Source organism: Oryctolagus cuniculus, chromosome 9 (assembly GCF_964237555.1).
Source record: "Oryctolagus cuniculus chromosome 9, mOryCun1.1, whole genome shotgun sequence".
Classification (NCBI taxonomy): Eukaryota; Metazoa; Chordata; class Mammalia; order Lagomorpha; family Leporidae; genus Oryctolagus; species Oryctolagus cuniculus.
Window position 1 is genome coordinate 34,616,351 of NC_091440.1, and position 15,649 is coordinate 34,631,999.

The 15,649-nt window shown below is 38.8% G+C and overlaps 1 protein-coding gene across 4 annotated transcripts in view; it reads right to left on the bottom strand.

The window, feature by feature from the left end:
• Window positions 1-2,780: 2,780 nt before the first annotated feature.
• Window positions 2,781-15,649, bottom strand: part of SLAIN1 (SLAIN motif family member 1) — a 90,020-nt gene continuing 77,151 nt past the window's right edge. For 3 of the 4 annotated variants that reach the window (XM_008260074.4, XM_008260075.4, XM_008260076.4), the window contains 2 exons: window positions 10,779-11,061; window positions 2,781-5,906 (listed from right to left, as the gene is read on the bottom strand). In XM_008260074.4, the coding sequence (XP_008258296.2) occupies window positions 5,831-5,906; window positions 10,779-11,061 (359 nt within the window). In that variant the 3' untranslated portion in view covers window positions 2,781-5,830. The remainder of the gene's footprint in view (window positions 5,907-10,778; window positions 11,062-15,649) is intronic. The other variant, XM_051850000.2, reaches the window with a different exon arrangement.

A 15,649-nucleotide genomic window follows, 5' to 3' on the forward strand; every position in this document is an offset into this window, starting at 1 on the left:
AATTTTCTGAAGTACTTTTTTATATCCAAAGGAAATAAAATCAAAGAAATATTTACACTCTCATGTTCATTGCAGCATTGTTCAAATTAACTAAGATACAAACTCAACCTAGATGTCTACTGATGGGTGAATGGGTAAACAAAGTGTGGTATATATGTATGACAACACCATTTCATCATAAAAATGAAATCCTGACATCTGTAGCAAATGGATAAAACTGGAGATGATCATGTTAAGTGAAATAAGTCAGATACTGAAAGACAAATATACTGCCTATCTCATATGTGGAAGTAAAAAAAAATAAATCTGAACTTAGAATAGTGACTCTGAGTGGCATGTAAGGTTAAGGAATGGGGTACAGTGGAAAAGCAGGTACTACAACACACATAGCAGTAATATGTATATGTTCTAGTGTTCCACTGCACAGTGGAGTGACTATAGTCCACAATAATATAACTACATATTTTATGAAGAGCTGGAAAAGAGGAAGTCACAGGCTCCAAACATAAGGAAAAGGTTAAGAAATGGAAGTGCTAATGCCCTGATTTGATAAATGTATGCTATATGCATGCACTGAAATATAGTACCGGAATGCAAGCATAACATGTCAATCAAAAATGTAAAAAATGAAAAATTCATTATAAAGCAACAGGTTAAATGAGATTATATTTAAATAGATGCAGAAAATGTGTTAAAATTCTTTTATTAAAAATATTAGCAAATGTGAAAACTCAATGGTAAAAATTAGGAAGCTTTCTTTTGAAATTAGCAGAGAAAGATACTTATCATTTATATTTAACATTGCATTGAAGAATATTGGCAAGAAATAACAAATAAGGAAAGGAAGAAATCTAGCATCCATACATTTGACTGAATATAAAGACTCTAGAGATAAATTAAATTTAACATTGAATAAAATATTCAAATTATTGGAAATTAAATTTTAAAAATAACAATTTATGATAGTATAAAAATATCAAACAAAATGCAAGACCAAAAAAATGCAAGTCTTCTAGGGTCATTTTGCACCATTTTGATAAGAGTCTTAAAAAATACTTGAATCATTAAGTAGACCATGTTCATGGAACAGTCAAAAATTGATTCCATTTCCCTCAAACTGAATGCAATCTCAATAAAAGTTCCAAAAGTGTTTTCCTACAAATTGATCATTTTAAAAATTTATATGAAAATGGAAATGGACAATAATAACCAAAATCTTGAGGAGAAACAAGGTCACAGGGCTGCTCTACTATTTAGTGAACCTTATCATAAGGCTACAGTAATTAAAACAGTGTATGGTTCTGGTGCAAGAAGAGACAACTCCCAAACACAGAGAGACATTTGCTTTACGACAAACTGCAGTAGATTAAAACTAGAATTTCCGGGGCCGGCGCCATGGCTCACTTGGTTAGTCCTCTGCCGGCAGTGCCGGCATGCCTTATGGGCACCGGGTTCTAGTCCCGGTTGCCCCTCTTCCAGTCCAGCTTTCTGCTGTGGCCCGGGAGGGCAGTAGAGGATGGCCCAAGTCCTTGGGCCCTGCACCTGCATGGGAGACCAGGGAAAGGCACCTGGCTCCTGGCTTCAGATTGGCGTAGTTTCAGCCGTAGCGGCCATTCCGTGAACCAACGGAAGGAAGACCTTTCTCTCTCTGTAAAATAAAGTTTAAAAAAAAAATGGAATTTCCAACAAGAGTTACTAGGACAGCTAGGTGTCCAGTTGGACAAGATCATCCTCCCTCGTTCCCTGTGATAAAGATGCAATGTTGTGAATACCCCAAGGAGAGGCCCAAATGGCAAGAAACTGAGGCAGTTTCCTGTCAACAGAACACAAGGAAATGGGGGCCAGCACAGTGACTCACTTGGTTAATCCTCTGCCTGTGGCTCCAGCATCCCATTTGGGCACCGGGTTCTAGTCCCAGTTGCTCCTCTTCCAGGCCAGCTCTCTGCTGTGGCCCAGGAAGGCAGGGGAGGATGACCAAAGTGCTTGGGCCCTGCACCTGCATGGGAGACCAAGAGGAAGCACCTGGCTCCTGGCTTTGGATAGGCACAGCGCCGGCTCTAAGCGTCCATTGGGGGGGGGGGGGGTGAACCAACGGAAGGAAGACCTGTTTCTCTAACTCTGTCAAATAAAAAATAATTTTTAAATAAAAAAAAAAAAAACACAAGGAAATGAGTTTTGTCTACAATCAGTGAGTGTGCTTGGAAGCAGCTTCTTCCCCAGGTTAGCACATGGCTGGAGTCCTGGCTGACACACCAGCTGCAGCCTTGTCAGACAGAGTCAGAGGACTCAGCAAAGACAGATTTCAGACCCACAGAACTGGAGATAACACTGTGGTAAGCCACTAAATTTCACTAACTTGTAATACTGCCATGGCTAACACAAAGACAGACCATGCTAGATCGTCTTACCCCGACAGCACAATTCCCTTCCACATTAGAGAATGTACCCCAGCTTTGTTCCCTATGCTACCTCATGAGTCCTCACATGAGCGAGAAAGTTAGAGCCCTCGGGTGTCAGCTCTGAATCTTCTGACTCCTCTCGAACGCGATCTACGCCAGCGTTAGATCCTGCGCCACCCAGAACCTTTTCCCTTCTAAGTTGGAGGAGCTCCATCCTTCCAACTGCTCAGCCTAAAACTCTCAGCAGTGGTCTCCTGATTACTAACACAAGCAATTCAATAAAACGTTTCCAATGTTTCCACTGACAATATATCCAGGATCTGGCCATTTTTACTACCTCTGCCGCTACCACACAGACTCCACTCTTCATCCTCTCTTGTCTGGATTACTGAGGTAACTGAATTCCTCTTGCCAGTATCTGCACTTGCCTTCCTACAGTTCACTGTCACCAAACGGGACAGCTTTCAACTTCACAGTAAAAGCAAAGCCCATTGCATCCCACCTGGCCTTGCCCCCATCACCTTTGTGACTTCATTACTACTACCATCCTCCTTGTCCCATCTGTAGCCACACTGGTCTCGTTTGCTCTTCTTCCAAAACAGCTTTCAAAGACAGTTCCTTTCTTTCCAGCAGCCCTTCTCTAAAGGGGTTCTGCAAACTGTTTAGAGGGCTGGTGTACTCACCTAGGGGCACGCTATAAGAACTGCTTCCACAGGACCATCCCCTGTACCTGATGTGTTCAGTCCTCTTCTGTGCGTCTAGAACAATAACAGCGATGCTCTGACCTAGGGATCACTGTGCAAACAATCACTAGCACCACTTTGTGTCCCACAGAACTCCAGATGAAAAGACAGCAAAAAGACCTTTAGAACTTTTCTCCATCTTCAAATCCTTGTTCAAGTATCAGCAACCAGACTTCCTCTGTACCGTGATCTTGCCCCATCTTTTTTTTTCCTCAATCCACTCCCCATGTTTCCTCTTGTCTTTTTTACTCACCTACCACATTGTGTTTTATAGACCCATTTATGATTTACATTCTCTGTCTCCAACAAAAGCGTAAAATCCAAGATGAAGGGATCTCATTCCACTTCCCACCCCAAACAAAGGGCTAAGCAGACATTATAAAGTATCTATCCTGAAAATCAATTGAATCTTTAATTTCCCCAGAATGCAAACTGCCACTTAAAAATATCGTAACTTCAGTGCCTGTGCTTATAGGAGGAATGTGTCATAGTGAGGGCAAAAAACAGAGAAGTGTTTACTCAAGGCTAATGTCACCATCTGGGTTGCAAAGTCTTCATGTGCAAAATGGTGACAATGGTAGACTCGTGTTGGATTAAATTACACAAATGTACACAAAACACCTAGCAGAATTCTTGGCACTAAAGTAGTGCTCAGTAAATATTCCTCCCCTTTCATAACTTACCTCCAACTCACATTCCATGGCAGTGCAACTTATTTTTAAAACCAGTCCTTTTCATTCTAAAAGAATTATATACAAAGGCACATTTAAAAAAAAATTAAAACCCCTAATGATTATAAATAGAACTGCATGTTAAGATCTAACACAAAACCCTTGGCCTCACTTTCCACATCACTTTTGAGTTTCCAACGCACATCAAATACAAGGGACTGGATCTGGTATTGTGGCACAGGAAGCTAAGTTGCCACTTATGACACCAAACATCCCATAGCAAAGTGCCGGTTCATGTCCTTTCTCACAAAATTAAGTACTCTTTTGAAATGTAGAATCAGTATAAGTGCTGTTGCTACTTTAATGACACTGAGGAAAACATTTCAATTTAGCACCCATAAAATATTAAAATCTCAGCTATCAGTGTTTATCCACAACTGTGTTATTCAGTAACAGGTGACTTGAGGTATAGTGGCCTTTCTATACTTTGCTGTTGAAATTAAAACCTTGGGGCTGGCGTTGTGGCATAGCACGTTGGGCCGCCATCTGTGATGCCAGCATCCCACAAAGGCACCAGTTCAAGATCCAGTTGCTCCACTTCCGATCCAGCTGCCTGCTAACATGCCTGGGAAAGCAGAGGAAACTGGTCCCTGCTTCCACATGGGAGACCTAGAAGAAGCTCCAGGTTCTTGGCTTTGGCCTGGCACAGCCCTGGCCACTGTGGCCATTTGGGGAGTAAACCAGTGGATGGAAGAACTTTCTCCCTCCATCTCCCCACTCTCTCTGTAACTATGCCTTTGAAAATAAATAAAAATCAATCTTTCTGAAAAAGAGAAAACCTTACATTTCTTATCAGAAGTATTTTAGAGAAAACTAATTTTTACAAATAAGAGTATCTCTGTCTACTTGTTTAAGATACAGAAGTTATATACAAGACCATTTTCAACAACTGTAGTGAAGCACACATATTCATATGTTCATGCTGCACATTCATGCAGGACCTGATATTGCTGAAATAAAGTCTTTATTTCTGAACATTCCAAAACAGCAGTGTACACAGTAACAAATATTAAGTCATATACCATAAGAAAGCATTCATTAGTGCAAATGGGTTTTGTAAAAGGTCTATCAAAAAGATTTATTTGCTTTAAAATGCATTCGTTTCCAGAAGCATTGTTAATAAAACATTACAGTTTCATCCTTTGTTATAAAGTATCGAAAATCAATTGTGGTATAGTAGCAAACATTGCAGGTATTAAGTGCAATGAGCTTGTGATGCCATTATAAATATGAAACCCATGTATGACAATAAATTAACAATGAAAAAGACAAGACCACTTAACTCTGCTGTCTGGCTATCTCCACGTAATGTTTTAGAGTTTATGTTGTGCTGATTCAACATAAAATTATGTCTCTCAAATTGTATGGTGTATTTTTGCTGCTATATCCCTAGAGCTAAAAAAATAGTACCTTACCACAAAAATATTTTTATGGCACAAAATTTAAGTTGTTCCAGAGTGGTTCACATAGGTGTAAAAAGAAATAGGCACAAAAAATAAAATTCCTGTAAACTATAAAAAAGTAAATTTCAAAGCATACATTATAGAACCTAGTTGTGAATATGCAATGTATTAAAATACAGAACATGGAATGGAAAAATGTTTAGAACACATGAGTAATTGAACATGTTACTTTAAAAAAACTCATATGGCAAAGCATTATTGATACATCTCAATTCTCTCAAAAAGTAGTCAGGTACAGAGCAGTTCTACAAAAACTTCCTAGATCTAAGTGTCACAATACTGCACCCACGGATCTGGGAATGGTGCAGTATCTCAGGCAAATATTTAAGTGCAATAATTAGTCTCTGGTGCTTGGTCCTTGAAAAACAATTCAGTAAATACATCAAAATGCAAACAGGAAAGAATATTCCAGTATCCACCGTTACCCAGCCAGCTAGGTAACACAACCCTCATTTTCACTTCTTTCCCATTCTTCAAAGGAACATTAAACTGCATCAGTAGCAACCATCTCTCCAATTTCCATCCCTCAGAGTGCTGAGTGAAGACAGAGGCTTTGGAGGCTGAAGGAAACTATGGAGGGATGAGAAAAGGAAACAGACGGTTAGTAATCCCATGAGGCCCATCACTGTCCTTGGTCTCCACTCCCATCAACTCCCCCCCTCCAGGAATGACATGCCACTGCAGCTGTCCCAAATATACTTCATGTTTCACACTCTGGGCCTTAACAGCATGCTTGTCTGCTAAAGCTCCAGTGCACAGCACCACGAAAGTGCCAAGTGCACACTTTAGCAACATAAATGTAAAAACATTCTTAAATCAGAAAGAAACAGATAAACTCTTTAACAGGAAAAAGTTCTAAAAGCACAAATCGTTACTTCATTGATGACAAATAAGCAAATGAACATGAAAAAAAAAAAAAAACTTTCAATGTTCTAACACCTGAAGATTGTCTGTCAGACTAACAAAGCATTTTTTTTGGAGTCATTTGTATTTTATGCTGAACTTTTAGAGACATAACAAGCAGCAACCAGGACACAAGATAGACTATCTGGTTTCCCTAGGATTTAGTTTCAGGAACGTCCAGTGGTTTTGTGGTCTTTTTTTTTTTTTTTTTAAGTTTATTTCTAAAAGTTGTATATTTTACATTTAGAACTATAATTCATTAAGTTTTCTATGAGGTATGAGGTTTCTTTTTTTTTTGAAAGCTTTTATTTAATACATATAAATTTCATAGGTACAACTTTTAGCAACTGACACTATGAGAGGCCATGACTTACAAAGAATTTTAAAAGAACGGCAAAACCCAGTGATTGCTTATGTCTGAGGAAAAAGACCTCTCATTTAGGCTGGCAGGGCAAATCTTACTGGGAGCTGTAATGACAGTATGCAAGGGTGAGTGGAAGGTCCACAATAACCCACAGATACCAAAGAAGGGCATTCCATTCAGCCATGAGCACATGGTCTGGATTCACAATTACTAAGGAGAACAAACCAGAGTGTACCAACACAGAAGTGCCAAATGTTCTCTATCCGTAGGAGGATTTCCAGGAGCCTGTATTTACATTTTTGTATACAATGGTTTCTATTCTCTTTATATTAATCCAAGTGTAAAAGAAAACTAAAAACAATTAACCAACCCTACATGGAAATAACAACTACAAATTACCTTTTCAGCAACATCTAAATTAGTATTTGACTGAATAACTGCAGTCTATAGATGGGACAACTAGAAACATAAAACTGTCACACTAACAAACTTAAGAAATATGTTACAACTATCTTCCTGGACAAATATACGTTCCTGATGTCAATAGCAAAGGCCAGCAATATCAGATATATGTGAAACAGTTAACCAAATGATAAACTGGCAAAATACTACTGAAGATTAGTTACAGCAATTTCTTAAGATTTATTTGAAAGGCAGAGTTATGGACACTATGAGAAACAGTGACTTGATCAGCCCTTGTCCTGACTGTTGATGAACAACTTAACACTTTATCCCTTTTAGTATTTTTTTTTGTTTTACTTAATACTATTGGTTGAACTCTGTAATTAACACACAATTACTCTTAGGTGTTTAAATTTAACTAACAAGTGATCCCTGTTAAATATAAGAGTGGGAATAAGAGAGGGAGGAGATGTACAATTTGGGACATGCTCAATCGGACTTGCCCAAAATGGTAAAGCTAGAAACGTGCCAGGGGATTCCAATTCAATCCCATCAAGGTGGCATGTACCAATCCCATCTCACTAGTCCAAGTGATCAATTTTAGTTCACAATTGATCATAATGATAGGTCTAAGAGTCAAAGGCATCATATAAACAAGACTAGTGCCTGCTAATACTAACTGATAGAATTAAAAAGAGAGAACGATCCAACATGGGAAGTGAGATACACAGCAGACTCATAGAATGGCGGATGTCCTAAACAGCACTCTGGCCTCAGAATCAGCCCTTAAGGCATTCAGATCTGGCTGAAGAGCCCATGAGAGTATTTTAGGCATGGAAAGCCAAGACACTCTGGCAAAAAAAAAAAAAAAACCAAAAAACCACCAAACCACATAAGTGAAAGATCTCTGCAAGTGAGATCCCAGTGGAAAGAACGGGCCATCAAAAAAGGAGGTACCTTTCTCTGAAGGGAGGAGAGAGAGAACTTCCACTTTGACTATGACCTTGTCTAAATAAGATCAGAGTCGGCGAACTCAAAAGGCTTCCATAGCCTTGGCAACTCATGACAAGAGCCTAGGGTGATTACTGACGCCATAAACAAGGAGTGTCAATTTGTTAAGTCAACAACAGGAGTCACTGTGCACTTACTCCTCATGTAAGATCTCTGTCCTTAATATGTTGTACAATGTGAATTAATGCTATAACTAGTACTCAAACAGTACTTTACACTTTGTGTTTCTGTGTGGGTGCAAACTGTTGAAATGTTTACTTAATATATACTAAATTGATATTCTATATATAAAGATAATTGAAAATGAATATTGATGTGAATGGAATGGGAGAGAGAGCGGGAGTTGGGAGGGTTGCAGGTGGAAGGGAAGTTATAAAGGGGACAAAGCCACTGTAATGCAAAAGTTGTACTTTGGAAATTTATATCTGTTAAATAAAAGTTAAAAAAAAAAAGGCAGAGTTACAGAGGGAAGAGTGAGAGAGATGGAAAGAGAGATTGATCTTCCATCTGCTTATTCATTCCCCAGATAGCCACAATGGCCAGGGCTGGGCCTTGAGCCATCTTCCACTGTTTTCCCAGATGCACTAGCAGGGAGCTGAATCAAAAGTGGAGCAGCTTAATCCATTACACAACAATGCTAGCCCCATAGCAATTATTAAGCATAAGGGGTATTCTCTTGATGAGTCAGTAAAGCTCAGATGATTAATAAAGATATACATGATTGGTAAATTGTGTATTTGCATCATAAAATTTGGAGATTTTGCCTAAATTTCAACCAAATCATTAAGACTCATGCTATAATAAAAATTTTGTTGATAAAATGTGAAATTGTACATTTGCTGAGTGGTTATAATTTTTAGAGAGTCCTATAAACTGATTTAAAGTTGGAGAACTAATCTAGCCCTGTAGGAATGTAGCAGCTAGAATTGCCAATATTTTGAAGTAATAGTTTCAGAAATAATTGAATTTTACAAATCCTCTCTCAATACTGTAATGGAATCACATGTGATGAATTAACAAAATACTATAAGATATTTTGTGTCATAGCAATTGCTATGACATACTGTGACTTTTAATCATCTCTAAAGCAAAATGTAAATCCATAAGATACTGTGAAAATGTCAAGTTTTTCAAAGCAGGGATAGTACAAATAAAATCTAAAATTTCACTACATTACAAAATTCCTTCAAATATTTCTTTAACAGATAACATACCTTGATCTATGCTGCCCAGAAAATAATCCTTAAACAAAAATTTCAGGATTATTTGTATGTGAATATTTACATTCATGTACACTTCTTTGTTCCAATTAACTTACATTTTATTGAAATGTTATTTCCTGCACATGTCACATTCAATTTTTTTATATTTAGAAAAACAATTTCCTTTAAAAATGTAAAAACATTCATAATCCTTTTATACATGAAATGGCAAGACATAGGATTTTTTTTTTGTAGTATTTTGCCTAACCATTCATACCAAATAAAAGACAGGTGCACAGCCAAACCAAAATATTTTTTTAAAAAAATTGGTTTCTGAATTTGTTTTTGACCTGAGCACCCATTACTTATAATGAGAAGACAAAAATCAAGACTACTAATGTGCACATCAATATCTAAGTCAAAAAATTACTTGCTCCTACATACCTTTTAAACTTCTACAGTGGTTCCCTCCCACTCCTCCCTCATATTCTAATTTCTTATAAGAGTTGTCTCTGTCTACTTTTGCAATTTTCTTATCTCCTACTCTCTCCTCAATCCACTTTTATAAATTTGTAATTTTAAATTTTATTTATTGTGTTTAAGAGGTAGAGAGATAGACCGACCACTCATCTCATGGCAAAGAACTCAACCCAGGTCTCCCATGTAGATGGCAGGAGCCCAATTACTTGAGCCATCACTGCTACCTCCTGGGGTCTGAATTAGAAAAAAAGCCAAAAAGTGGAGCCAGGACTCAACCTCAGGCTCTCTGATACGGGATGGCTGTCCCAGGCAGTAGATGAACAGCTGTCTCAAGTGTCAGCCCCATGCCACTTGAAGAGACTCAGTTGGAGAAGTGGACATCATAATCAGGAGGAGCTGGGCCAAAATGTCCTCTGCAAAGAACATGGAATTTTGAAGGTAAGGAAAAAATTCACCTGGGACCATATGGAACTTACCAGCAAGACTGAACTGACTACTCTTACAAAGCCCAGCTCAATGTCTCTATGATGTTTTTTAAACCTCAAGTGTGAGGGAGGGTATACATAAGCAGATGTACCTGAGATATTTTTCCATATTTTGGTCAAAAGTAATTGACTCAACATGCATTGGAGACCTCTTATCTGCCAGGCATAGTTCTTGGCACTGGGGATATATGGTAGGAAACAAATGAGACAACTGTCACCAGCCCTCATGGAGCTGGCAACTTAGGGTGGAAAGTCATTGGACAAAGACCTGAAGGAAGCGGATGGCAAGTCATAGCAGGGAAGAGAAACACAAAAGCACCGGAGATGCAGCTCATTCAGGAAATTAAAGAAAAAGCAGACAGCTACAGGAAAGAGTGAGTGATAAGAGAGGAAGAGAAGAGCATGATGTCACAGGGAAGGGGACCTGACCACACAACCAGACCCATCGCTTTCTAAGACAGAGGAGGACGTAACTCCGGCCACAGAGGGCAGTGACCTACCAAAGTCAAACCGAACCAAAAGGAAAATCCGGATTCTTCCTGGGGGCAATTTTAAATTCCAATCTGTAAGTGAAGTTATGCAGAGAGACGCTCACCTTCTAACAGGTTGTGCAATTTTGCTTCGAGGCAGATTACTCCCATTTATTGCCAAAGAAGGTCTTGGAAGCGCGCTGCGGCCCATTGTCCCAGACGCTGCAGCTTTGTTTGGTGTGGGGATTCCTGTGTTGGAATACAACTGCAAGCCACTGGACAAAGGCATGTTACTGCTGCCTTGAACGGTGGGACTCACGTAGGCTGTGGCTTTAAGAGGTTGTCGTACAGACACGGGAAAGTGTCCCACGCTGTGGACTCTGTGCTGAATTTGTCCTGGTGACGGAACTAGAAGAGAAAATCAAGTTCATGTGAGGAAACGTCTACTTCTATCCAACCTAAGAAATGTGTGCTATATTTGGAAGAACCTATTTTGTTTCAGAGTACAACATACATGGGGGAGTTAAAGACAGGTTCTAGGCAGCATTTTGTAATGCAAATTGCTAATGCTACATAAGACTCTCCTGTTTGGTTCACCAGCAATGCAGTGGAGTGTCTACCCACATTCAGAAGTCAGTTCTAAGCACAGTCTCCTTTCTTTTAGTAAAAATAATAATCCCCTGAGTTCTTGGAAGACAAATTCTCCCTTGTTCACTTGAAGACATTCAGATTTCTTGATGCTACCTGTGGGAATGTTTTTATGAAAATAAAAAATAAGGGGACAGTTTAATAGTTGCAGTAGAAATGAAGACAGAGTGATATCTGTGGTCACAAGCAGGTTATTACGGACATCTTCTTTAAATATTCATTATGCCATTTATCTACATCCCAGGGTGACCGGTAAGACTGAATTAATCAATCCAAATGAAACTTCAGAATAGTGCCTGGCACTTAGCAACGCTCAACAAGTACTAGCTATCATCACTTGTTTGAAAAGATTTATTTATTTAAAGTCAGAGTTAGAGAGGGAGACAGAGATATTGCATCCACCGATTCACTTCCAAGTGGACTCAATGGCCTGAGCTGGGCCAGGACAAAGCCAGGAACTTCTTTCAGGTCTCCCATGTGTGTAACAGGGGCCCAAACACTTGAGCCATCTTTGGCTGCTTTTCCTAGGCCAGGAGCATGGAGATGGATGGGAAGTGGAGCATTCAGGACATGAACCAGCATACATATGGGATGCCAGCATTGCAGGAGGTGGCTTTAACCATTATGATACATGAGACCCAGCAGAAAATTTTAAATTCTATAATCACTTTCTCTAAAAAAAAAAATCACAAATTTAACAAGAACTCATACACACAATTCTGTTCATTTACTAAGTACCCTAGTCTCTGTTGCCTACCACCTACAATTCAGTTAAATGTGAATACATTTTCTAAAATAGTCTAATATTTAACTTAATCATAAAGTAAATGATATATTCTTTTAATAAAAATAGGAAGGGAGAATGATAAGATGTATCTATCTTTTTTTTAGTTTAATATCTCTTGAAACTTTAAAAAATTAGTTTTGTTCAAGTATATATTAGGTAAAATCTATACACAGAAATGATGAAATATGAGGGAATTTCAAAGGTTCATGGAAAAACAATTAAAAGATGAGAAAAGCCACATTCCCTGCTGACTTTGAACCTGGCTGGGAGGGTTGACAGGGGGCTGCGCACCTACACAGGACTGTGAGGTGCCCCAACCTCTTGACCTATCACAGGCTCCAATTGCCAAGGTGTAATCTCCACAAGCAGCTGGCTCTGGGAATGTCTCTGTTCTCTCCATGGACAGTGCAGGCTCATGGGGTCAAGTGGATCCTCTGCACCCCTTGGCCGTGAGAGCCTTGCATTCAGCAACTGTGAGAATTCTGTGATTGCATGATAGGACGGGGGTATAGCTGAGTCTCTAGGCAATCACTGTGTATGGCATCATAGGCTCAGAAGTTGCTGACAGATTGGGGAGGGTCACTAAAGAGGGTTCCTTGCTCACACTGAGGACCACACAGATCCTTTGTGCACTTCATGCACCAGCATGGATGGGGGCTGTAGTCACTGTGGGCTAACTCTGGTAATCGATCACATGGGAGAGATGAGGAAGGCTGTGATTACACCAACTGGTATAATCACACCCTCTCCCCTGCTGACAACTAAGGAGATCTGCCATGCCCAACTTGGGTGTCACCCTGCATTCTCCACCTACCCTGGAGCACTTATCAGAGCTTCCTGGCCACACCCAGCACATGCCACTGAGCATTCATTGAAAAGAGTAGACACATCACTAAGCCACAGAGCCTTAGTTCAAAGATAAAATCCATCAGAGGAAAAAACCAATAAGTATATTCATAATGCCTAAAAATAAATGCATAAATTCAAGAAACAAGAATAAGGAAGAAAACACAATAGCACTTCAATATTAGAATGTGAAGATGCTGAGATTGATGAAATTCATGAAAAGGAATTCAAAAGAATGAACAAAGGATTACTCAGAAGCAATGAGAAGCAAATTCATGAGTTAAAGATATCCATATATAACATAGGTGAAAAATTTTTGCAAGACATTGAGTTTTCAAAGAAAAAACTGAAATATTAGAAATTAATAATTCAATATGTCAAAGAGAAGATAAAAAGAAAGCCTTAACAACAAATTCAGTGAAGCAAAAGAATCTGAGCAAGAAGACAAATGTTTGGAAACATTTCAAAACCCCAAAAAAAAAAAGAGGAAATTAGAAAAATTAAACAATATTCAGGATTTATGGGATATTATCAAATGATACAACATATGGGTCTTAGGATATCCTAAAGATATGCAAAGAGAGAATGGACTAAAAGGCTTATTCAGTGAAATAACTACAGAAAACTTCCCTAATTTGGAGAAAGAAAAGGGCATTCAAGTACAGGAAGCTCACAGAACTCCTAATAGACATGACCAGAAAAGATCTTCACCATGACACATTGTAGTCAAACTTCCAAGAGTAAAACATAAAGAAAAGATTCTGGGGCAGGCGCCGTGGCTCACTTGGCTAATCCTCTGCCTGTGGTGCCGGCATCCCATATGGGCACCAGGTTCTAGTCCCAGTTGCTCCTCTTCCAGTCCAGCTCTCTGCTGTGGCCCAAAAGGCAGTGGAGGATGGCCCAAGTGTTTGGGCCCTGCACCCGCATCAGAGACCAGGAAGAAGCACCTGCTCTTGGCTTCAGATCAGCGCAGGGCGCCAGCCACAGCGCATCGGTCACAGCGGCCATTGGGGGGTGAACCAATGGAAAAAAAAGGAAGACCTTTCTCTCTGTCTCTCTCACTGTCTAACTCTGTCAAATAAATTTTAAAAAATTTAAAAAGAAAAGAAAAGATTCTAAAGTGTACATGAGAAAAATGCCAGAATACTTTAAGAGGATCGCCAAATAGATTCACAGCTGCCTTCTCATCAGAAACTCTACAAGCTATGAGAGAATGAAGAGACATAGTCTAAGTCTTACAAGGAAAAAAATATAGCCAACACAGAAAATGAGCAGGCATAGCCATCCTAATATCAGACAATATAGACATTAACACAAAAAGTATTAAGAGAGAAAAAGGGCATTATGTAATGATTAAGGGATAAATTCAATAGGAAAATGTGACTATAATAAATATATATGCACCCAATACCAGGGTACCTGTCGATTTAAAACAAATGTTCATGGATCTAAAGGGAGACAGATTCCAATAAAATAGTAATGAGGAAATTCAAAATTCTACTTTCATCAGTGGACAGATCAACAAGAAAAAAAAAAATCAACAAAGCAGACAGCTAATCTACACTATGGACCAAATGGACTTAACTTGTATCTATAGAAAATTTCATCACACAGTTGTAGAATACACATTCTTTTCATCAGTGCACAGAACTTTCTCTAGGATAGCCCAAATTCTAGGCCATAAAGCAAGGCTAAGTAAATTAAAAAATGAGTTGAAATCATTCCACAATCTTTTCTGACCACAATGGAATTAAGTTGGAAATTAACCAACCAAGAATCTTTAGAAAATAAGCAAACACATCGAGACTGAACAACACACTCCTAACTGAACAGTGGATCATCAAGGAAATCAAAAGGGAAATAAAAAATTCCTGGAAATGAATTAAGATGACAACACAACATGTCAAAACTTATGGGATACGGCAAAAGCAGTGTTAAAAGGAAAGTTTCCAGAAATTGGTGCCTACATTAAGAAACTGGAAAAGCATCAAATAAATGAGCTATCAATGTATCTCAAGGAACTAGAAAAAAAAAAAGCCAAACCCAAAATGAGGAGGAAGAAATAATTAAAATTAGAGAATAAACAAAATTGAAACAAAAAATATAAAAGATCAGTGAAATGCAGAGCTGAAACAAAAGAGAGAGGGAGAAGATACAAATCAATAGAATTAGAGATGAAAAAAGAAAAGTAACAACTGATACCACAGACATAAAAATAATCATCAGCAATTACTACAAAGAGCTGTATGCCAACAAATTACAAAACCTAGAAGTAATGGACAGATTCCTGGACACATACAATCTACCAAAATTGAGTAATGATGACACAGAAAACAAAAACAGACCAACAACAAAGATGGAGATTGATTCAGTAAGAAAGACCCTTCCAACAAAGAAAATCCAGGACTGGATGGCTTCATTGCTGAATTCTATCAGATTTTTTAAAAAATATTTTATTTATTTATTTGAGAGGGAGAGTTACAGATAGAAGTGTCTTCCTTTGTTGGTCTACTCCCCAAATGGCTATAATGGCTGGTGCTGGGCCAATCAGGAGCAAGGAGCTTCTTCTGGCTATCCCATCTGGGTGCAGGGGCCCAAGCACCTGGGTCATCTTCCACTGCTTTCCCAGGAAAGAGAGCTGCATCTGCAGTGGAACAGCCAGGACTCAAACCAGTGCCTATATGGAATGCCAGTCCTGCAGGTAGAGGCCCAAAC